General features: G+C 36.5%; 1 protein-coding gene across 1 annotated transcript in view; it reads left to right on the forward strand.

The window, feature by feature from the left end:
- Nucleotides 1-24,880, forward strand: part of TTN (titin) — a 285,431-nt gene that overhangs the window by 96,645 nt on the left and 163,906 nt on the right. The window contains exons 86-118 of the mRNA XM_082395621.1: nt 805-1,086; nt 1,307-1,585; nt 2,007-2,288; nt 2,405-2,683; nt 3,203-3,490; nt 3,601-3,879; nt 3,993-4,271; nt 4,361-4,639; nt 5,237-5,524; nt 5,661-5,948; nt 6,504-6,794; nt 9,708-9,995; nt 10,589-10,681; nt 10,802-11,087; nt 11,873-12,056; nt 12,264-12,353; nt 12,450-12,717; nt 12,825-13,085; nt 14,694-14,903; nt 15,110-15,187; nt 15,290-15,316; nt 15,737-15,796; nt 16,106-16,189; nt 18,070-18,144; nt 19,160-19,207; nt 20,072-20,473; nt 20,939-21,001; nt 21,366-21,437; nt 21,602-21,679; nt 22,262-22,351; nt 22,581-22,664; nt 24,016-24,102; nt 24,506-24,589. Coding sequence (XP_082251747.1) covers nt 805-1,086; nt 1,307-1,585; nt 2,007-2,288; nt 2,405-2,683; nt 3,203-3,490; nt 3,601-3,879; nt 3,993-4,271; nt 4,361-4,639; nt 5,237-5,524; nt 5,661-5,948; nt 6,504-6,794; nt 9,708-9,995; nt 10,589-10,681; nt 10,802-11,087; nt 11,873-12,056; nt 12,264-12,353; nt 12,450-12,717; nt 12,825-13,085; nt 14,694-14,903; nt 15,110-15,187; nt 15,290-15,316; nt 15,737-15,796; nt 16,106-16,189; nt 18,070-18,144; nt 19,160-19,207; nt 20,072-20,473; nt 20,939-21,001; nt 21,366-21,437; nt 21,602-21,679; nt 22,262-22,351; nt 22,581-22,664; nt 24,016-24,102; nt 24,506-24,589 — 6,126 coding nt within the window. The remainder of the gene's footprint in view (nt 1-804; nt 1,087-1,306; nt 1,586-2,006; nt 2,289-2,404; nt 2,684-3,202; nt 3,491-3,600; nt 3,880-3,992; nt 4,272-4,360; nt 4,640-5,236; nt 5,525-5,660; nt 5,949-6,503; nt 6,795-9,707; nt 9,996-10,588; nt 10,682-10,801; nt 11,088-11,872; nt 12,057-12,263; nt 12,354-12,449; nt 12,718-12,824; nt 13,086-14,693; nt 14,904-15,109; nt 15,188-15,289; nt 15,317-15,736; nt 15,797-16,105; nt 16,190-18,069; nt 18,145-19,159; nt 19,208-20,071; nt 20,474-20,938; nt 21,002-21,365; nt 21,438-21,601; nt 21,680-22,261; nt 22,352-22,580; nt 22,665-24,015; nt 24,103-24,505; nt 24,590-24,880) is intronic.

Consider the following 24,880-nt stretch of genomic DNA (forward strand, 5'->3'; position numbering starts at 1 on the left):
ATATCTGACATCGTGGAAGGCAACCATGTGTCTCTGTAGCGTGTTCAAGGCTGCTGTGGTCAGAAATCAAACATTTAACTCAATGAGCTGCTGGTCTAACCCATGAGAGCATTTTTAAGGGTTTTTCTGGTGATAGTTTATAAATAACTTTAAATTAAAACAGAGTTAGATTTAGCAGCCCACGTGCTCTGTGATATATCGCTTATTATTTTTATCTCCCTAAACTTGAATTTTTTGATTCAGTTAATGAAGAAAGCGGTTGTTCTCCCCACTTCAAAGGGATATTATGAAGGTTGAAGAAATATCTATTTAAGGCCTATAAGAGAAAACAGCACTTTAAAATATTAAGATATCTGACCCAATTTTGCTACTCTGACTCTTCGTAGTACATAACTGATATCTTTGCAGCCATAGGAAATAGACCGTTCTGCACTGATTCACATACAAGAAAGTAATCAAACTCTCTCAATCCCTGTAAACCGTAGTGTGATTTCACCAACAGATACACACTCTGACTGTGATCTTGCACAAAGTGATTCTTTTGCTGGTAGGAGGATTGCACAAAAGGGATTAATGTCTCTTCTTCTTTCCTTTTGCAATAATATTTGATGTGGGTGCTTACAAAAATAAATATATTTTATAGGAATTTTCTAGTTAAGTTTCACCTAACTATTCTTCCTTGAACTGCAGCAAATAAATTTGTTTTCCAGAGCTAAAGACCTCTCTGTTTGATTTTTCACTTCATCCTGAATTATACGTGTCTTTCCCATCTCTTCCCTTGTGTTTTCTGTCTTGCTTCCATAGAACCCCCCAGGTTCATTAAGAAGCTAGAACCTTCAAGAATCATGAAACAAGGTGAATCTACAAGATATGAATGTAAAATAGGAGGGTCTCCAGAAATCAAAGTTTTATGGTATAAGGATGAGACTGAAATTCAAGAGAGCAGTAAATTCAGAATGTCATTCCTTGACTCGGTGGTGGTATTGGAAATTCACGCTCTCACTGTGGAAGACAGCGGAGACTACACGTGCGAGGCCCACAACGCAGTGGGCAGAGCAAGCAGCAGCACCTCCTTAAAAGTTAAAGGTCAGCTCCTACCCTTCTTTCATGTTTTTCACGTTAGCTTCCTCCTAGTTGTTCTCTCAATTCCCTGTTTGACTCTCCGTCGAGGTTCTAAAAATTTTAAAGGACACAATAGAAAATCGAGTGTGATGTTCTCTCTCTATGGTGGAATGGAAAACTGATTCTTACTTGTAACTACATAGTTACAGAACACATCCTAATTTTCCTTTTTTCCTAATTTTAGAACCACCCGTTTTCCGCAAAAAGCCTCATCCCGTTGAGACGCTGGAAGGAGCTGATGTTCACCTTGAATGTGAGCTTCAGGGCACCCCCCCGTTTCAAGTTTCTTGGCATAAAGACAAGAGAGAACTTAGGAGTGGCAAGAAGTACAAGATAATGTCTGAGAACTTCCTGACGAGTATTCACATCCTGAACGTCAGTGCTGCAGACATTGGGGAGTATCAGTGTAAAGCCACGAACGACGTCGGGGGTGACACCTGTGTTGGTTCCATCACTCTGAAAGGTTAGAGTGACTCCATCCTCTTCTGCTTACAGTTTTCCTTCTAACTTTAATACCCTGTTGGCCCCTCAGCTCTTGCCCCATCCTTTACCACTAGCTGTCTGGTACTTTTCCCCTGTCTCCTTTCTAAATCCTTTTATATTTAGTGCCCATCCCATTGCTAAATCCTACTAATGACCCTTTTAGACAATTTTCCCAATAGGTTTTGATCGGATTTAGAAAGCTAGAGAGGCCAAGATGTTCGACTCTTTCTGCTTAGTACAAACTCTAATGCATCTCTGCTCCCATTCACCAAAAATGCCTCTTCTTTAAGAAATAGAAACGACACATGATCACCAGTTTGATTCCTAGCAGTCATAGCTTTGAGGGAAATACTCATAGCTCCACACATTTTAAATCCCTGATTTTGCCTCTTTTTCATCAGCACCACCAAGATTTGTGAAGAAGCCCAGTGACATATCTGCCATCGTTGGTGAAGAAGTTCAGCTTCAGGCTACTATTGAAGGCACTGAGCCCATTTCCGTGGTGTGGTTCAAAGACAAGGGGGAGATCGTCAGAGAAAGTGACAACATATGGATCTCTTATTCAGAAAACATTGCAACCCTACAGTTTTCAAGAGTGGAAACAGCCAATGCCGGGAAATACACCTGTCAGATCAAAAACGATGCCGGAATGCAAGAGTGCTTCGCCACAGCGTCCATCCTCGGTTAGTGCAGATAGAATGTCATCATGAATAGGAGGCACGCACTTACCAGTACTTGTGTCTTCTTTAGTTTTTCAATGTGATTTTAACATTTGAATACAATTTACATCTCGTTCCAGAGCCTGCAGCAATTGTGGAAAAGCCAGAATCCATAAAAGTGACCACGGGAGACACCTGTACCTTGGAGTGCATGGTCACTGGCACACCCGAACTCACTACTAAGTGGTTTAAGGATGCAAAAGAGCTGACAAGTGATAGCAAATACAAAATAAGCTTCTTCAACAAACTATCTGGCCTTAAGATCATTAACGTGGACCCCAGTGACAGTGGGGTGTACAGTTTTGAGGTGCAAAACTCTGTGGGCAAAGACAGCTGCACAGCCTCAGTTCATGTTTCAGGTTGGTTGGTTGGGCTTCTGTTTCAATGTTATTATAGTATAGTTCCCGGTTTACATATGTGTGTATGAGAAACTCCACATTCTACAGCGTGACATGAGTCTGACATCCTCTGAATCAGCAAAATCAGAGGTCGTAGACCTATAGAGTTAGAAGAAAACCAAGTCCAAAAGTTCTATCCCTTTCTTTTGGAGGAATTTCCACAATTCAGGGTTGTAGGAGTAACACTTAATCCCTGGATAAGGAATAAGGATATGTGGTCTTCTACTGTCACTTATGCTGGAGTCATTCTCCACATAATGATTCACAGCAAAGAGAGACCAAGATTCCTAATAAGTCACCTAGCACATCTTGTCCACTGATTCTCAAGGCTTTCCCCGGTGTGACCTCACTGGGAACTCTGTGATATCCTCACAGAAGAGCCAAATGGATCTAGGCATATTCCATCAAAAAGACAATAATTCTCTCTTCGAATCATTTTATAACTGATGTCCTTGTTTGTTTGATTTTTATCACATTCAGACCGAACTGTTCCTCCTTCGTTCACGAGAAAATTGAAAGAGACAAATGGTCTATCTGGTTCCTCAGTGGTAATGGAGTGTAAAGTCTATGGATCACCTCCAATCTCCGTCTCCTGGTTCCATGAAGGAAACGAGATCAGCAGTGGAAGGAAGTACCAGACCACCCTGACGGATAACACTTGTACCTTAACTGTGAACGTGCTGGAAGAGTCGGACGCCGGCGACTACACATGTATAGCTACTAACGTGGCTGGTTCTGCAGAGTGCAGTGCTCCTTTGACTGTGAGAGGTCAGCTAAAAATACAGCAAAATAGAATTGCATTTCATTATTTATTCAACATTTTTGTCATCAAAATTCAAAAACAGTAAACTTTTTCTGGTATGGGCTTTTTTGTTTAGAACCGCCATCTTTTGTTCAGAAACCTGATCCCATGGATGTTTTAACTGGAACAAACGTAACTTTCACAAGCCTTGTAAAAGGAACACCCCCGTTCAGTGTCAGCTGGTTCAAGGGTAGCAGTGAACTAGTACCAGGGGACAGATGTAATGTGTCTTTGGAGGATTCAGTCGCTGAACTGGAGCTGTTTGATGTAGATACCTCACAAAGTGGAGAATATACCTGCATCGTTAGTAATGAAGCTGGCAAAGCTTCTTGTACAACACATCTATATGTAAAAGGTTTGTTTGACTGCCATTCTGCATTTTTACAATTAATATACATGAAGTAATAGGTGTGCCTGTATCTGTGTGTGTATGTGCTTTATTTCATGTTTTCAATTTGCCTGCTACAGCCCCAGCCAAATTTGTGAAGAAGCTCAATGATTACAGCCTAGAGAAAGGAAAACCCCTGATCCTAGAGGGCACGTATACTGGAACTCTTCCCATTTCAGTTACGTGGAAGAAAAATGGCACAAATATAACTCCTTCTCAGAGGTGTAATATAACCACAACTGAAAAATCTGCTATCCTGGAAATTCCAAGCAGCACACTGGAGGATGCAGGACAGTACAACTGCTACATTGAAAATGCTTCCGGGAAAGACTCCTGTTCAGCACAAATCCTGATACTAGGTTTGTTATGATTGCACATTCGTATCTTTATATACAAATAACCATCCTGGCATGTCTCCTTCATGACTGGTTATCTCTCTTGGCTGCAGAACCACCATATTTTGTCAAGCAGTTGGAGCCTGTGAAGGTGACTGTTGGAGATTCTGCCTCTTTGCAATGCCAACTTGCTGGGACCCCTGAAATTGGGGTGTCCTGGTATAAAGGAGACACGAAATTGAGACCCACGACTACCTACAAAATGCATTTTAGGAACAATGTTGCTACACTGGTTTTCAACCAGGTTGATAGTAATGACAGTGGAGAATATATCTGCAGGGCTGAAAACAGTGTGGGAGAAGTTTCTTCATCAACTTTCCTGACTGTTCAAGGTGATTGCAATATTTTTTAAGTGAATGAATGTGTTTCTTTTGAACAAGATTTAAAATATCTGGCGAGGGTCTTCTTTTTAGGAAAATCCTTCCAAATGCAAAACTTTCTGCTTAAGTAGTTCTGCCTACAAATTAGCAGTTTATCTTTTTTGATCGCCTTTACAGAGAGAGATAAAATGACTAAATCTTCATTTGGAAGGATCATGTCATCATTTGTCTCTATAATTAAATCTTTCAGAAAAATGAGTAACCCTATTTTTTAAAATTCCACCCATGGGTGTCTCATGCCGATTGCTAGAAAGCAGTCTTAAAAAGTAAGAGAATCTGCTACATGCCGGAGATGTACCTTAAGCCAATCAGTTTCTCTGTTGGCTTACATATTTTTACACCTACCATGCGTCAGCGTGGCATCAAAGTAAAACTTTTGCTCCAGAAATTTACCTGCTTTTCTTTGAGTCCAAGTTAATTCAAGATATGTGAATACCTCCTGATATTTTTATAGGAATCCCATTATTTATATAACAATAATTGTGAGAAGAATATTCAGTAAATTCAAAATGTCCAGAAGTATTCATTACTTTAATTCTATTCCTACAGAGGAAAAACTTCCACCGTCGTTTTCTCGACAGTTGAGAGATGTTCAAGAAACAGTCGGGCTGCCAGTTGTTTTTGAGTGTGCTGTCAGTGGATCAGAACCTATCTCGGTGTCTTGGTTTAAAGATGGCAAGCCGTTGAAAGATGGCCCCAATGTACAAACATCATTTTTAGATAATGTAGCCACTCTCAATATTTTTCAAACAGATCGGAGTTCTGCAGGCCAGTATTCTTGCACAGCTACAAATCCTATAGGTTCTGCTTCTTCCAATGCCAGACTCATTCTCACAGGTCTGTGGATTCTTAAATTTCTACTTCTGTAATTAAATTTTTTATAACCAAATTTGAAATTAGGGGAGGAGGATTTGTGTGAACTGGGATGGTCAGGTATGGAGCCTGAAACCTTGTCTTTCTGCTCTCCTCTCAGAGGGGAAGAACCCGCCCTTCTTTGACATCCCTCTTGCCCCTGTGGATGCTGTGGTGGGAGACAGTGCGGACTTTGAGTGCCATGTGACGGGGACGCAACCAATAAAGGTCACCTGGGCCAAAGACAACAGAGAGATCCAAAGTGGCAGAAACTGTCAGATTAGTTATCTGGAAAACAGCGCGCACCTGACAATCCTGAAAGTAGACAAAGGAGACTCTGGACAGTATACGTGCTATGCTGTCAATGAAGTGGGAGAGGACTCCTGCACGGCTCAGCTCAATATAAAAGGTATCTTTGAATATCACATCCTAAGGGTGCGGTTTTATTAGGACGGATAAAATGTAGCACATTTTTAAACCACTGACATAGAAATGTTTCAGAAGAAATAAGTTTCTCTAGAGAAAAAGTGATCTTTTAAATCTGTATTTCTCTAAGTTTTTATATATCCTACATAACCCTAAGACCACTCCTTCCCTCCCCACTTTTTTCTTTGTTTTTTTTTTACAAATATCTGGTTCTGTAAATGACCATAAGTTATTCTTATCATCCATCCCATAAATCAGAGAACAGTTTAAAATAAGCTTGTGAAAATAAAAGAAAAAAAAACCACAACATTGTAAATCAACTATATGCCAATGTAAAATTTAAAATTTTTTTTAAATTTAAAAATAAGCTAAGCTTGTGGAAGGAGGCCAAATTGTTTAGGAACATTACACTGATATGCTGTATTCAGTTGGTCAGCATTGACTTTGAACTTAAAGTATGACTTTTCTTTCTTGAAAAGCCTCCCATTAATAACCTACTTCTGGATTCCACTTCATATATCCTTGAACTTTCTTACAGAGCGGCTAATCCCACCAAGTTTCACTAAAAAACTCTCGGAGACAGTAGAAGAAACAGAAAGGAACTCTTTCAAACTCGAGGGCCTTGTTGCTGGTTCCCAGCCTATCTCTGTCGCTTGGTACAAAAATAACGTAGAGATCCATCCAACGTCTAACTGTGAAATCACATTCAAGAACAACACACTTCTGCTGCAAGTCAAGAAGGCAGGCATGGACGACGCTGGTTTGTACACGTGCAAAGTGTCAAATGATGCAGGCTCTGCTCTGTGTACATCTTCAGTCGTCATCAAAGGTAAGTCACCTTCAGAGCCCCTGGCATGCTGTGTTTTTCTTTACTGCCTATTAGACAGCCATGTGTGTTTCTTCTGACATCTCGACCAAGTAAGTTATAACAGATATGAATATATATTATTGAATTGGCTTGCCACAATTCCACATATGTTTACTAAAACATATATATTAGTTGTAATTTAATTACGTGGCCCAGGAAAGTAGGTGCCATATAATAAATGGACTGTACCTTAGCTTGTAAATCACATCTCGAAATTCTCTCAGGTAGTTAGAAGTTTAAGTCTATTTTGAAATTCATACATAAGTGACATATAAATTTTTATGAAGCACATTTGTTTTGAGATTTTTAAAAATTTTCATCATTGAATATTGCATTACCTTTGCTTATTTTGAGTTCTATCACATTCTGAAACATTTTCTTTTCTAAGGATATTTCTAAAGGATTATTGTCTGACATATATTGCCCAAAGCTTTTAGCCTGTACATGAATATTAACCTCATACAAAAGGGTAAAATTTGCTCAGAAAGAAAAAAAAAATGGGTGGAAAGATGTTGCATATCATTATGAATACACAGTCATAGCTTGAGGCAAAGAAATAGACTGTATTGTTTAAGGAGATCTTCTCAATCTGATCCTCTAACCATAATGGCTTCATCCATATAACTTTTTTTCTTTTTTTTTTCTTAACATCTTTATTGGAGTATAATTGCTTTACAATGGTGTGTTAGTTTCTGCTTTATAACAAAGTGAATCAGCTATACACATATATATATCCCCATATCTCCTCCCTCTTGTGTCTCCCTCCCACCCTCCCTATCCCAACCCTCTAGGTGGTCACAAAGCACCGAGCTGATCTCCCTGTGCTATGTATCTGCTTCCCACTAGCTATCTATTTTACATTTGGTAGTGTATATATGTCCATGCCACTCTGTCACTTTGTCCCAGCTTACCCTTCCCCCTCCCCGTGTCCTCAAGTCCATTCTCTATGTCTGCATCTTTATTCCCGTCCTGCCCCTAGGTTTGTCAGAACTTTTTTTTTTTTTTTTTAGATTCCATATATATGTGTTAGCATATGGTATTTGTTTTCTCTTTCTGACTTACTTCACTCTGTATGACAGACTCTAGGTCCATCCACCTCACTACAAATAACTCAATTTCGTTTCCTTTTATGGCTGAGTAATATTCCATTGTATATATGTGCCACATCTTCTTTATCCATTCATCTGTTGACGGACACTTAGGTTGCTTCCATGTCCTGGCTACTGTACATAAAGCTGCAATGAACATTGTGGTACATGACTCTTTTTGAATTATGGTTTTCTCAGGGTATATGCCCAGTAGTGGGATTGCTGGGTCGTATGGTAGTTCTGTTTTTAGTTTTTTAAGGAACCTCCATACTGTTCTCCATAGTGGCTGTATCAATTTACATTCCCACCAACAGTGCAAGAGGGTTCCCTTTTTTCCACACCCTCTCCAGCATTTATTGTTTGTAGATTTTTTGATGATGGCCATTCTGACTGGTGTGAGGTGATACCTCACTGTAGTTTTGATTTGCATTTCTCTAATGATTAGTGATGTTGAGCATCCTTTCATGTGTTTGTTGGCCATCTGTATATCTTCTTTGGAGAAATGTCTGTTTAGGTCTTCTGCCCATTTTTGGATTGGGTTGTTTGTTTTTTTGATATTGAGCTGCATGAGCTGCTTGTAAATTTTGGAGATTAATCCTTTGTCAGTTGGTCATTTGCAAATATTTTCTCCCATTCTGAGGGTTGTCTTTTCATCTTGTTTATGTTTTCCTTTGCTGTGCAAAAGCTTTTAAGTTTCATTAGGTCCCATTTGTTTCATCCATATAATTATGAGGCAGTTCATCAAAATCACTTTACAGGCTAACTTCCTTGAACAGCTGGGAGTTAATTACCAACTCTGATGATCTAGCTGGCCATGTCAGGGTGCACAGACAGTAGGTTAACATCATCAATAGATTAATATTACTAATAAGCTAATATCATTGAGTTAGCTTTTTATAATTCTAATTTCATCACTCAGTAGTACTTAAATGCATTTGATTTTAAAAACATTTAGTTAAATGAAGAATGTGTGCTTAGCAGTGGCTTTTTTACATTCATGATGGTTTTACATTGAGTAGATAAATACTTTCTATAGAATTCTGAGGCTTTTTATCCATAGAGTTTAAAAATGAATAGATATCAGAAGTTTTCATCTTTGCAATCATGAATATTGCTTGTTTTCCTTACATGTAGGTCTCAGAACCATTCAATAAAATCATTACATAACACCAAGCTATACATGGCCTTCCCGTCATGTTACTGATATCTTCTTCACTGGTTTTCAGTTGAGCCCTGAGCTTCAACGCCTCATTCCTTTGGGCAAAGGTTGGATTTTAAATGCTACTGTAGCTGCATATAATAGCTAAAGATGATCATAAGAGAAAATCACATATTAACATGTGGGCTCATGGTTACTCAAATGTTGGCTTTCTTTCCCAGAGGGTAGCAAACATTGTATATCGTGAGCAGAGTTCTCCAATAGGCCCTTCGTTTTTAGGGTTCAGTGAAAATACAGCTGCACGCAGGTTTGAGAGAATCAACGGTTCTATATGACATCGAAATTTATAGGAACGGCCAGGGCAGTGTTTGCAGAGCCTAATGTTTGCAAAACACAGATGCTTGGGTAATTCATGGGCAGCATGGCATCTGTTCTTTGCTTGTTTTTAAACCTTTTTCTATTTATAAAATCCAACACATGTAACTATTGCTTTCAGAGATAAAGGCACATGATTCAGTTCTATTATAGCAACCAGTGCTACCTGTTAGAGGCAAAACTTGTTTCTTTTCTGGAGTTTAATATTTTTTTGTTTTTATGTTCCTCATGAAAATCCCTTTCTAATTCTAGCACCTAAGAAGCCACCTGTGTTTGATCAGCACCTTACTCCAGTAACAGTTAGTGAAGGAGAATCCGTGCAGCTTAGCTGCCACGTCCAGGGATCAGAACCGATCAGGATCCAGTGGTTGAAGGCTGGCAGGGAAATAAAGCCCTCAGACAGATGCAGCTTCAGCTTTGCTAATGGGACTGCTGTGCTGGAACTCAAGGATGTGGCTAAAGCAGATGCGGGAGATTATGTGTGTAAAGCTTCAAACGTGGCTGGAAGTGACACTTCCAAATCAAAAGTGACCATTAAAGGTACAGACACCTCAAAACTATTATTTGGATTAAGTCAACTGCTTGTGTTTATTTGCTTATTTGCTTATTACAATTTAAGTAAGAATGGAATTAGATTTTTAGAATTATCAGTTACTGCTCCTTTGCAATTTATAGTCTCCTTATTATAATTGAAATATTAGGTCATTTAGTGGCAATAATTTCCATACAAATTTTCTGAAAGTACCCCAAGTTCACCATCACACTTCTTGACCTTTCCTTCACCATATCCAAAAGGATGTAACTAAGTGGAGTTCCAAAAATGAGCCTATAATAATGTGACATAAGGTAGCCTGATATCATATCCCTAAAGGAAATCTATATAATAAAACCAAGTTGAGAAATATAAAACTTGATGCTATTAATGTGATTGCAGTTCAATCTGCATGTAATGACTACAACTAGTTATAAATGTCTATGAAACTGCTTTGTCTTCTATAATCCACTCTCATATAGAGTGTGTAGTATTTGTGACATTGCCAAATTCTTAAAGCCTGTTTTTCAAAGGAAATTATTTATTACAATTTGAAGGTAATTGTGATTTTTTAAAAAAACATGTAAACGTGTTTTTTTAGACAAACCGGCTGCCGTCCCAGCAGCTAAGAAAGCAGCAGTAGATGGAAAACTCTTCTTCATATCAGAACCTCAGAGTATGAGAGTTGTAGAAAGTAAGTACTTCCTGAAAATTACATCTTCATCTATCTTGTACATTTTACTGCTGATTTCATTTCAGAAAAACTGGTTTTGGAAAATTAAATTTTTATTGATTTGTTTTCATTGTTCCTTAGAAACCACTGCAACATTCATCGCAAAAGTTGGAGGTGATCCAGTTCCAGATGTTAAGTGGACAAAAGGGAAGTGGAGACAATTAAGCCAAGGAGGTCGAATTTTTATCCACCAGAAAGGCGGTGAAGCAAAGCTGGAGATCAGAGGCACCACAAAAACTGATTCTGGATTATACCGATGTGTCGCATTTAACAAGCATGGTGAAATTGAAAGTAATGTTAATCTACAGGTGGATGAAAGGAAGAAACAAGAGAAAATTGAAGGAGATCTTAGAGCAATGCTGAAAAAGTAAGTTCAATAAAATACCATGCACGGTAATGTTCCATTCATGGACCATCCCCTCCAAGATTCAGATTGTGAAAGAACATTAGCATATAGACATTTTAACAGAAACAGATAAGCAAATACACAGTATTTGAGTGGAAGTTAGTGGTGCATTAACATCAAGTTCTGAATAATCTTGAGAAAATTTTGAGAATGAGGTGAATTTTTATTAAAATTCTGAACTAAGGAAATGGCCTGTAGAGAAACCTGTGTGTCTAGGCATGAAATTTTTGTTTCTATGTGTAATTTCTCTTGCTCTGAATGGCTTTCTAGATCAACCATTTTAAGCATTTTCCATAATTGCCAATAATTTCAAAACCAATTATGTTTCAACATCACTGTTAATCAATTAATCAACATTTAATTTCTACATATTTTCCTCATGATATATGTATTCTTTATTGATGCTTTCCATGGCTATTATTATTTTTCCTTATAATTCTTTCATTAGCCTCTTTTGTTGTAAAGCTTACAAAAATATTTTTGTTATCCTTTCTTAAACTCTTTGATCAAATTTCCATACTTTGTGACTATAGTCTGATCTTAATCCACTCCACCTCCAAACCCACAATTTTGTTTGTTTGTTTGTTTCACAGTTAACATGGTAAAATTAGTAGTTCTTAAATAAAGGACACAAAACTATTCCTTTGTGAAAAAAATTTTATTACATTTATAATCTTTGAATGATGATAGACAATTCAAAATAAGTAGAAGACAGGTGATTCATGTTTATTTCTTATTTCATTTAGGACTCCAGCCTTAAAGAAAGGAGCTGGGGAAGAAGAGGAAATTGATATCATGGAACTTCTCAAAAATATTGATCCAAAAGAATATGAAAAATATGCCCGCATGTATGGAATCACTGACTTCCGGGGTCTTCTTCAAGCATTTGAAATGCTAAAGCAAAGTCAAGTAGAAGAGACACATAGATTGGTATGATCTTTTGTATATAGTATCATCTTTAAAAATTCACACTTGAAACATCTAACATACACCTTTTGAGTTTCCAGAACCCTACAGTTGTATAAGATCAGTTAATATAACCTAAGCAGCATCAAAAATGGAAGTTAAATATAATCATTTGTCCTCTAATTCAAATTTTATTCCATATTGTAATACTTATGCTTTTTTTCTCCCTAGGAAATTGAGGAAGTAGAGAAGTCAGAGAAGGAAGAAAAGGAATTTGAGGAACTTGTATCATTTATTCAGCAAAGGCTGTCACAGACAGAGGTAAAATGAATTATGCTGATCACAAAATGAACAAATTATTATTGGGAATTACAAGGGAAGGAGTGACTAATGCATTTTAATTCTTTATTCTCCTAGCCTGTCACTTTGATCAAGGACATTGAAAATCAGACAGTTTTGAAAGATAATGATGCTGTGTTTGAAATTGACATTAAGATTAATTATCCAGAAATCAAGCTTTCATGGTACAAAGGGACTGAAAAACTGGAACCCAGTGATAAATTTGAAATAAGCATTGATGGTGATCAACATACACTCAGAGTCAAAAACTGTCAACTTAAAGATCAGGGCAATTATAGATTGGTGTGTGGTCCACACATCGCTAGTGCTAAACTAACTGTAATTGGTAAGGAAAAAGAGTTTTATTATTTTTAAAAAATTTGTGAGATGAATTTATTACTGAGTACATCACATGTGATATCGTACAAAATGTATATTGTATCATACCCACAGAGCCTGCCTGGGAACGGCATCTTCAGGATGTTACTTTGAAAGAAGGCCAGACTTGTACCATGACTTGCCAGTTTTCTGTGCCAAATGTAAAATCCGAATGGTTCAGAAATGGCAGAATCGTTAAACCCCAAGGTAGATATAAAACAGAAGTGGAGCACAAAGTCCATAAGCTGACCATTGCAGATGTGCAAGCAGAGGACCAGGGTCAGTACACCTGCAAATACGAAGACCTTGAAACTTCAGCAGAGCTCAGAATTGAAGGTGGGTGAAAGACTGTGGCTGGAGTTATCACAGCATCGGTCAGTGGCCAATGTTGTGCAGGACCCCTGCAACCCTGCCATCACATGTATCTTAAAGCGCTTGTGTGGTCTCATTTCCCAACACACATACTCATAGCATTCACTCACGTCTCAAAATCCATTTGAAATCAAAACGGAAGTATTCACATAAGTGCCGATTCTGTTGCATAGTTCTTTTTGACCTGAAGTAGATTTCAGTCTAAACCATGACTTGACTTTCTAACACTTATTTCTGTTAAATTTCATAATTATGCTAAATTCAGTAATTTTTTTACAATTCTATTAAATGCCATAATTCTCACATCTATGATTTTGAATTCTAGAAATAAATCTTAGAAAGGACCAGATTTCATGGCTATGTGTCTTGAGGATCTTGGCTAGGAGCTGACATTTTGTTTACAGGAATCAATTTGACTCTATCTGTATGAAACTTTATAGATAAAATTAACAACATATGTGATGTGTGATTAGCAGCTATTTTTCAAAAATAATTATTTCATAGGAAGATCATATTCCAACCTCTGAATCTCTGAAATGAAGTGGAATCCCAGGACTTAGGAGCAACAATATTTATTTCCTAAAGACCTACACCTTTAGACTGTATTCAGCAACATTTGGCTCTAATCATGGGCTCTACATCCAGGCATAGCCATTTATAGCTGTTGAAATAACTATGTGACTTATTTACATAAGCATTTCAACATCTCTGACTTGCTTTACAGTGGATATCAAGGCCTGGTTGTATTTTAAAGTTCAGAAATTTTAAATCGTTTTTCATTTAAAGGATCCAGTTGAAACCACTTATTTTTTAAATAGTTGCCTCCTTTTATATGATCCTTCAAAGAAAAGCTCACCAGAGTACATATGACATCTAAGCTATTCATGATACTGCTGTACGTTGAATTCCAGCCTTCCAGATAAAATTTTGCAGAAGGACCTCCACGCCAGCCTATTCTCTTGCTACATACCCTGCCATTCCCAGTGGGTGGACTTCATGCCTGCCCACGTGTGCTTGCAAAGCAGGTTTCAGAACTCTTCAAAATGAATCCTTTGAAATTTAGAAGTGCAGATTTCCTACTGAGTTTGAAATTATTTTAACAGGGAAAGTTATACAAGCCAAAAACTAAACAATTCTAGATCCTGAATAGCAGAATTATTTTACAGAGGAAAGAAAGAATTTCAAAGGGGAATGAGAAGTATACAGTAAAAATTTAAGTTTATGTTCCCTTTATTTTGAAGCCCCCATTTCACTAACATTTTTAAAGTTTAAATTTTACTTTTGGGTTATAAGCACCCTTGACTATTGCCTTCATGTAAATATTGTAAGGACTTTCAGGGATTTCTTTAAACTTTCCCACATTGATCCTGTAGGAATACACTTAAGTATTGGGATAATTTTTTGTTACTAATGCGAAGAAGTGCACTTTCTTCTTGTTTTATCTTTTCAGCCTTTTTCTATTTTCCAATCGGATAAAAAGATAAGAGACTTTAAACATCTGTGGGGGAAAGCACAGTGGAAGAAATTCCTCCCCAAACAAGCTAAATTTGAACTCTTTTTGTACTTAAACAGCTGAACCAATTCAGTTTACGAAGCGCATACAGAACATTGTGGTGAGTGAGCATCAGTCTGCCACCTTCGAGTGCGAAGTGTCCTTCGATGACGCCATTGTAACATGGTACAAAGGACCAACAGAACTGACCGAGAGCCAGAAATACAACTTCAGGAATGACGGTCGCTGCCATTATATGACCATCCACAACGTGACCCCAGATGACGAAGGTAACTTAATTGACAGCGTCCCTGTGACTATATAATTTCAACTTTGCCTGTTTTATTTATTTCTACTCTAGTTTATGCTTATACTCTGTAGTTCTATCTAGATTACTTTTTTAGGAAAGAGAAATATAAATAAATACTATATTTAAATAAAGAAGCATTATTTACAAACATATCAGAAAGCAAACGTTTCATGATTTTTTCCTTAGGTGTCTATTCAGTAATTGCTCGACTGGAGCCCAGAGGTGAAGCAAGAAGCACAGCAGAGCTGTACTTAACAACCAAAGGTCAGAAAACACCCCATTCAAATCACAGTGCAATCTTGGAAACAAAGTAGCCTACCAAGACAATTCTAAATTTTAAAAAATATCATTTTTTTTCTTTTGCAGAAATCAAACTTGAGATGAAGCCTCCTGGTAAGTTAAAAAAAAAAAAAAAAAGAATCAATCCTTACAATACATTCAGTGTAATTTTGTAAATGATAGAAGCCAAACTAACATGTCTAAAAATATTATTTCTTTTTTTCAGTAAAATATTATTCAGTAAAATTACTTTCAGTAAAATAATACCAATGTTAGGCTTTGTGAGTTTGGGAAATTAGAGATAATGAGGTCACATTCAGCTGATATCTAGGATCAAGTTTGGCCATAGAACAAATTTTCACAGGGAATAAATTTGCATGTGTGGCTGCCTACAAAAGAATCTTAATATCTTTGTTTCTATATGTTAAATTCTGCTGTTGGAAATGCCTGACAATCAAACACATCTTAGTCGTCTAATAAATATCTGTGTTTTCAGTCTCTCGGTGCTTATCATTATTAAATGTCCCTTTTCAGATATTCCTGACTCGAGAGTTCCAATTCCAACCATGCCTATCAGAGCAGTACCACCAGAAGGTAAGATCCAGCACCATGACCCCTGGGCTTGAAGCTGCAGTATCCTACCACTAGGAAGTTACCAATGCCAAACCATAGCATACAGCAAGAACAAATTCTTTCTCATCATATTCTTCACTGTGTAATTAAAAATCAAAGCAAAAGAGTAGTTACAATTATAAATAGATGCTAATTTTGTTTGTTCTGATTGTTGAATTGCTGCTATAACACCTTTGAAGTACTGAAAGAAATGCATGAGACTTTTCATCATATTTCACACAAAATAAGAAACCAAAATATGTTACTTATGATGGCATTTATTTTCTTCAGAAATTCCTCCTACAGCGGTTCCTCCCATCCCCCTGTTGCTACCATCACCTGAAGAAAAGAAACCACCAGCAAAACGTATTGAAGGTATTATATGTTATCTACCTAAATGTCAAAATATAGAACTATTACAGACCTGGAAAATGTCGTTTAATGCAACATGTTGGCCCTCTAGTGGTCAGCAGTTTGAATTGCCTTTCAAAATGTAAATTATATGCTCTTAAGTATTAACTAAACATGTAAGACATGTGCCTAAAAGTCTGAAAATCATCAGAAAAAAAAATATGATGCTTAATATTAAAATGTTTATTTTAAAGGAATCACTTAAGCATTAATGGCAAACTGATTTCACATTTCATATTTTCCTAACTACTACATAAAGCAATAAAATGATACAGTCAAATTCTAGTGAAGCTTATAGAAATAAAAAATACTAGTGTATAGTCAGATTTAAAATTATAGTTTGTGTTTTTTCCCAATTACACTGTTAACTACGCTAAAATTCACTATTTTGTTATAAAAATATGATTTGGAATATCTTTGATTTTTTTTTTTTTTTTTTTAAGCTAAGGAAAGAGCTCTCCAATAAACTCATGAGTGTGCCAGGAAATTGTCCTTCTCAAATATTTCAGTAGATAAATTGTACTATTTGTGCCCCCAAACTGCTCAACTAATCAGTCAACAGACTGCCTGGGACTCTCTAGAGTTCTGGGGAGTTCAGAATTGCTGTCAGAATTCTCCCAGCATCATCAGGAAAAAATTCTGCATGTCAAAGTCACATTTTTCCAAAGCCAAGCCACCATTACTGTAGTAGTTTCCATGGTTTGACATGCTAGTTCCCTAATATCTACTACAATTGGTGTCAAAAGCTTGAGCTAGTTTTCAGCCATCCTCAGGGGAAATTCAGTTAAAAAAAAAACAAAAAACACTTCCAGTTTTATGACTACTACAATCTCAATAACAAAGAAAAGCATTTTTATAATTTATATGAACATAATTAACTATATTTCACCTACTTATGATAGCAAAAATGAATAAGAATCAAAAATCATAAAATAGATTTCCACTTATATTTGTTGTCAGGAATAATAATTTATCTTAATGAATGATTTATGATTTGATTGTTAGTGTCAACATGACTTAAGTTTGAGTGCCCACTGGGAAACTTGAGAAATTAAATCATATTTTAAAAATTCAAAAGTGTTATTTATTCATGAATACTAGGAGCCATAATCAAGTTACGATCAGGGGCCAGGATCAAGGTATAATGTCAGCAATGACAAAAGAAAACTTCCACAATGTAGCATAGGTGGGACTTTAATTTTACTAATTCACTTGTTATTCTTTTTCCTGAAAAATATAATAAAGTGTCCTTACCTAAGTGAAATGAAGATGAAAAGGTGTACCTCTTCTATTTATGATATCACTTGGGTCTACTCTAGAATTTTGAAAACTTTAAGCAGGCATAAAATCAGTGAAGATGTAAGATCACCCTTCATAGTCTATCTCCCTCCAAAAAAATTGTTCTGCTTTCTAGTCCAAGATCTTTCCGAAACAGATATCTTGCAATAATGTGCAGAATCTCTTGTTACCATCAAAACATATTAAAATATATATATATATATTTCAGGGCTTCCCTTGTGGTGCAGTGGTTAAGAATCTGCCTGCCAATGCAGGGGACATGGGTTCAATCCCTGGTCCGGGACGATCCCACATACTGCGGAGCAATTATGCCCGTGTGCTACAACTACTGAGCCCGCGGGCCTAGAGCCTGTGCTCCTCAATAAGAGAAGCCACCACAAGGAGAAGCCCGAGCACCACAACTAGACAAAGCCTTTGCACAGCAATGAAGACCCAACACAGCCAAAAATAAATAAATAAAATAAATTTTAAAAAAAATTTCAATAAACCTCCCAGTTTCATGAAAATATTTTAGTAAAGTTTACATCTGACATCTCATTTTTTAGTGGCCAAAAAAGCTGTGAAGAAAGATGCTAAAAAAGTTGTCGCAAAGCCCAAAGAAGAGGCACCACCACCTAAAGGTATTATAATTAATCAAAATTCAGTCTTACTGCTTCTCTCTTGGTTAAAAAATTTAAATCCCAAATAGTGGAGGATAGAGGAAGGTTAAGAGTGTGAATTCACAAAATGGTACCTCTTCCTTTACTCACCCTCACCCTCTTTTTTGATTCAGTCCTCACTTTCTCTCTCAACTTTCTTTCTTTTCCCCTTTTTTTCCTCCCCTATCCTCCTGTGCCTATGTCTACCCATGGCACCCAATGGCAACACCAGAGAGTTCTCATTATCTCTGGATAGTGATTTAAAGAAGGCACTGCCCTCTGGTCCAACAGCTGATCTTGATCAAGTCACACCAACAGAAGGTCAAGGGCTGGCACTAATTTTAAGTGGCTGCTTCAGCCCAACTCAGCACCCTTCCTGGTTCACCTGAGCTAAATGTCAATACTTGCAGGGGAAAAAAAAAACTTTTCGCAGGGGGATCAATTTAGTTACTTTAAATTTTTATTATATCCTGGAAAATTTTTAGGAAGGAGACGGGATAACTAAATTTAAGCAAATAGTTTTATCCATCTGGCTAAGATTAAAGTACAGCAACCTCCTAAAAAAAGGAGAATCCAGGAGCATAGGGCACGATTCACTGAGACTTTTTTTTTGTGGTCATTTGTGAGATGTTATAGAATAAGAAGAATCTCAAAAAAGCATGGCTATTTCCCAAACGTTATTGTTAATCACTGAAAAAATTAAACATGCATTATTTTTAGCATCAGACATACCAAATATTCTCTTTATGTTTCATGTTAATTTAAATTGTTTTAAATCAACATAAACTAGAATAAAATTTCAGCCTTCCTGCGTTTTCGTTAACATGGCATTACGTAGCATTTCTGGTGAGCTAAATTTGGATCTTATAAAAGCATTTGATATATGAGTAGTAGTCACAGATCATACAAATGGCTAACAAGGGTGTACAGGATTAGTAAGCATTAAAAAACTTATAGTCTAAAGATAAACATGTATTTTATGTTTTCAAATTTCCAGAGGTTGCCAAGAAGCCCCCACCTCCTACTGCCTTAATTCCAGCAGAAGGTAAATGAAATATTTTATTCTATTTATTTCTGAGATTTGCATCTCTGCGTTGTATTCTTATTTTATGTATCAGGCTTCCAACTTATTATAAAGTTGTAAAGTCTCCTCTGCTACAGTAAAATTAGCAGTAGAAATGATGGCTACTTCATACTGGTCGAATTCCAGGAAAGAAAAACCCAGGCAAATGTTTATGCAGCCTCAGTGCAGTGGACTCAGGGAAAGAAGTGGTGAGGGCTAGAAAGGGAGGGGATCCCTTATTGTTTCAACTGTAGCTAACACAAATGTTAAGGATCATATGAATAATGTTAGCCTTAATATTTTTAAAGTTGTCATATGAAAGCAACTAATTGATTTGGTTACATGATTTTAAATATTGTCTTTATCAAACTGACTAAAGAGTTATATTCGATAGTCAAAAATATAGCTTTAAAATTAGTACTGTTTTTGAAAGAATAGTTTGGAATTTAAGTAACTGCAGAAATATTAAAAATAAATTCCACAAAATGATCAAATATTAAGATATTCCATGAGGAAAAAAAAACTAAGGGTTTTACAAACTGGAGCTCCCATGAAACAATGGAAGATGTGTTCATTGGATAATATTTACTGAATGCCATTTTGTTCACACCAGAAAAATCCTCAGGTTAAGAGTAGAGTGTCTCTTGACCCTCCTGACTGTGTTCCATAATGAACAAAAATTTAAACAGAACCAACACAAAGAAAACGTAAATTATCAATATAAGGCTGAGATCTCAGATACTGATATTACTTGACTACATAGACTTTCATTTCGTGAAGTAATTGTATGGATATAATTAACATGCTAATATTATCTTTTTAAATCAATTAATTAATTTATTTTAGCTCCTGAAGTGATTGATGTATCCTCCAAGGCTGAAGAAGTGAAAATAATGACCATAACCAGAGAGAAAGAGGTTCAGAAAGAAAAAGAAGCTGTGTATGAGAAAAAGCAAGCAGACTACGAGAAGAAAGTTTACATAGAATCTTTGGAAGAACCTTATGACGAACTAGAGGTAGAACCATACACGGAGCCATATGAAGAACCTTACTATGAGGAACCAGATGAAGACTATGAAGAGACCCATGTAGAAGCTAAAAGGGAAGTTCATGAGGAATGGGAAGAAGATTTTGAAGAAGGGCAAGAATACTATGAAAGGGAAGAAGGTTATGAGGAAGGGGAGGAAGAGTGGGAGGAGGCTTACCAAGAAAGAGAAGTCATCCAAGTTCAAAAGGAGGCTTATGAAGGTATGTATTAATTGGGTGACTTTTTTCTCTTTTCCTCATTTTTTGCTCAGTTCTTTATATTTTCAAGGTTATTAACCTGATTTGCAATGGATATGAAATAGGTGAAATGACCATTTCCATTTTTTAAAGTTAGAAATCTTTAGAATCTTTAAAAGCATCATTTTCTTCAGAGTTACTTTCATGCTTTGATATTGTAAATTGAATCATTTAATCGTATTACTAAGACTGAATTCTGAGTGCTCTTTTCTAATGCAGAGGTTCAAGTTTTAGTTTCACTGCCTCACTGCATCTCTGCTTGATCCTGCTTCTAAATCCAGCATGAGTAATCCTGTTAGCAATAAAGACCCCAAATACAATAATTTACACAGTTGTATATGATTGTTAACTTATATCATTTGCCAATTGATACAATCTATTAGAACTTAACCTATTCAAGCACACCTTATTACTGTGTTTTTGTTAAAGAATCACGTGAGAGGAAAATTCCAGCAAAAGTACCAGAAAAGAAAGAAGTACCACCTCCTAAAGGTATGTAATTGGAATTATTTAAATAGATCACATCATCGACGTCATTATCATGGCTTGCTGGGCAAAAATGTATGAATCACCAGTTCAATCCAATAGGCACAACTTCTTCTGGAAGCTTCATTGTATCAGTGATTTTTTTTCTAAGAATATCTACCTACTTCATTTAATTCAAACATAAAATGATGATAAAAAGATTGTTGTGGTAAATATAAAATAAAAAATAACCAAAATACTTGAAGTACAGAAGCTTGTACTTAAAGTTCAGTGCAACAAACTTGTCTCTCTTTAAAAAATGAGAGAAAAAGAGAGAGACTATTTTAATAGAAATTCTAAAAGTACTGCAATTTTTTTAAAATACTTGCAGTTGTAAAGAAGCCCGTAGTTGAAAAAATTGAAAAGACTTCTCGAAGAATGGAAGAAGTTCAAGTCACCAAAGGTATTATCATTTAAAACATTTCTAGTACCATGTACACAAGTAATTGTTTACTGATATATAGTCACATGTTAGTTATTTATATAGTCATCTAAACTAAGATATTTTAAAATTTTGTGCAAAACAATATTCTTCACAATACAAATATATTTGTACATATTTTTAAGTACCCGAAGTTTCAAAGAAGATTGTTCCACAAAAACCTTCTCGGACTCCAGTGCAGGAAGAAGTTATTGAAGTGAAAGGTATACATCTTTGTCTTTCAGCTACAAGTTTTAAACATTTTTATGTGTATGAATATGTATACATGTATTACTGAACAACTCACAAATCTGAAATCACCAAAATAAAGACATATTATATATATTATATTATATACATTTTATGTTGCACATTTATATAATTTAATTAAATCATAACATTATCTTTGTTTTTAGTATCACTTTAAAATTACATAATATTTTTTTAATTAAAGAAGGATTTGTGTTTAATCAGTAGTCTTCTAACTTTACCGTGCCATGCATTCCATTCCATATAATATTCCTCATCTCCTCATTTATATGAATAAACCCTAATGGATTTGGGAAAGCACCACATCACGTGTGAAGAAGTTGTGTCTATTTGATTCCCATTTAATAATGTTTGATAAAGGCTGCATGGATTGTTTGTCCTTATAGAGCAAAACGTGATTTGTTTTCTTGTCAATACTGAATTTGTTCTCAAGCTATCATATTAACCCACTCATTCTGTGTCTAAACAAGCCATGTATTTGATCTGATGTCTTGAACTGGAAAAAGAAATACTAATGTGAAATACTCTCTTTAAAGTACCTGCTGTACATACAAAGAAGATGGTTATTTCACAAGAAAAGATGTTCGTTGCTTCTCACACAGAGGAGGAGGAGGTGTCAGTCACAGGTATAAGGCAAATTTGAATATGGGGCTCAAATGGAAGGGCTTCAGATGGATTTTTATCCCTCTTCTTATCTAATTTGTGATTATGTAGATATCTCTGTCTCCTTGTGAATCTTTGTCATCTTTTCATTTCACCTTTGTCTGTTTTAATTTGTATTTCAATATTCTTTGTAAATTGCAATACCACCCACAGTATGGCATACCAGGAACTAAAATGTACATTTTTTTAAAGTCCCTGAGGTACAAAAGAAAACTGTTATCGAAGAGAAAATTCACGTTGCTGTTTCCAAAAAGATTGAGCCTCCACCTAAAGAAGGTATTAGTGATTTATTCTAAGTTTAAAATCTTTCAAAAGTTCCAAAGTAAATATCTGAATATGTTAATATTAAATAATAAATTTAGTCACAGACCTATAGCCACTATGTGCAAATGACATCATAGGGAGATGCGAAGACCATGAGGAGGGTATTGGAGAGAGGAATGAGAATTCCTGGAGGCTCTGTTCCCTGCTGCATGGAGCTTACAATCTAGTGGTCAGCTGTTTAGAAAACGAAATAGTGTCCTGGGGGCTTCCCTGGTGGCGCAGTGGTTAAGCATCTGCCTGCCAGTGCAGGGGACACGGGTTCAAGCCCTGGTCCGGGAAGATCCCACATGCTGCGGAACAACTAAGCCTGTGCGCCACAACTACTGAGCCTGTGCTCTAGAGCCCATGAGCCACAACTGCTGAAGCCCATGCACCTAGAGCCTGTGCTCCGCAACAGGAGAAGCCACCGCAGTGAGAAGTCTGTGCACCGCAACGAAGAGTAGCCCCCGCTCACCGCAACTAGAGAAAGCCCGTGTGCAGCAATGAAGACCCAACACACCCAAAAATTAATTAATTAATTAATTAATTAAATCTATTAAGAAAAGAAATACAGTGTCCTGGAGCCAGCTCATACCCACTCACCAGAGCTGATGGTTAAATTTTCAGGAATTTTGCTACCCAGCATTTAATGCTTCCATGATTAAAAGTTAAATTATATAAAATTAAATAAATTATATTTAAAGCTATGGTAATAAATGCTCAAAACTCATTACTATTTTCCTATTATCTATGTTTCTGAGGTTATGTTGATTGCCTCTGTGTTGTGGAAATACTGGATAATTATGCGCTACTTCTCGTCCCTTCCCAACTCCGAGACAATGACATCATCGTTGGTAGCCAGGATGCATGTATTTGCACCACCACAGAGGCTGGAACTTGGAAACTGGCAGTGGCTGCAAATTAGGGCTCCCCTCCCTCCACCGACCCTCTCCTACACCCAGTCAAATTGTTAAACATTTAGGATACAAAAACTATTTAAGATAATTGAATGCAGTTGTTCTAATGCTGCGGCTTTATAAAAGTAAAGTTTCTAAAACAGGTGTCTGAGGAACAGGCACTGGCACCTTTGAGGAAGGGGTGCTCCTACCTGTTCCTAGGAAAGTGGAGGTTCCTTCAGTTAAAAATGAGTAACAGTCACATTTTCTAATTAGCCACTAGTTCATTGCCCTTAGCCCTTGATTAACACATAATTTTCTTGCATTCAATTGGTATAAAACCAGAATGTCTACTCTTTAAGTCTTGCAACAACATATGCCTTGTCAAAATGCACAATTTCTCAAAATCGACCCATTTTTTTTTAAAGTCCCTGAGCCACCCAAGAAACCAGTCTCAGAAGAAGTAGTCCCTGTTCCCCACCTTCCTGAAAAGGTGGAGCCCCTACCAGCCAAAGGTAGAATCATATTTTTGAAAAAAATTTCTTAATGTCTGTCTTCTTGTACCTTTTTCTGTTGGCTCTGTGTGTTAATGAGATAGTATCTGTAAACCATTTGTAATATATTTTAATTCTGTGTATGTTGATTTCATTAACTTGTGGTAATATGTTACACAAATGTCAGTAATACTTTAGACTCCAGACCATGCTGATTGGGAATTTGTCGGCTTCGTGTAATATATGTAATGTCTGTATGGTACTGATGTATTTAGCGTGTATTTTCATCACAAGTTACATGCTTGATATTAAATTACTTCCTAAATTCTTACACTCGTACTGAGGATTTATGCTTTAATGTAATCTTAAATGTCTCACAAGGAGACTAGAGTTCTCAGTTGTTTCAACAATGGTGTCTTTAAAGTTCCTGAAGTTCCCAAGAAACCTGTGCCAGAGGAGAAAAAGCCAGTTCCTGTGCCTAAGAAGGAACCTGCCGCTCCCCCCAAAGGTACACCAGAACTGATCACGTGCTGACCCTTTGCCCCAAGTGCCAATGCTTTGTCTTATACAGTCTTCGTACTTACTCTGCTGTCTACTTCGTGTCTTTTACATGCCTCTTGTGTTTTTCATTTATTTGTCAGCTTCGGGGGGTACACTCGACATACATTATTTGTGATACTGAACATTAAAAGAAGTTACTTTTAAAAAGCAACTATATCAAACTGCTGTCTTAAATTTTTAGTATCTTCCCTCTCCTAGAGAAAGAAGAAATATTTGTGAAACTCATTTTCTGCAGGGC

The sequence above is a fragment of the Balaenoptera borealis genome, assembly GCF_965194805.1.
Source record: "Balaenoptera borealis genome assembly, chromosome: 6".
NCBI lineage: Eukaryota > Metazoa > Chordata > Mammalia > Artiodactyla > Balaenopteridae > Balaenoptera > Balaenoptera borealis.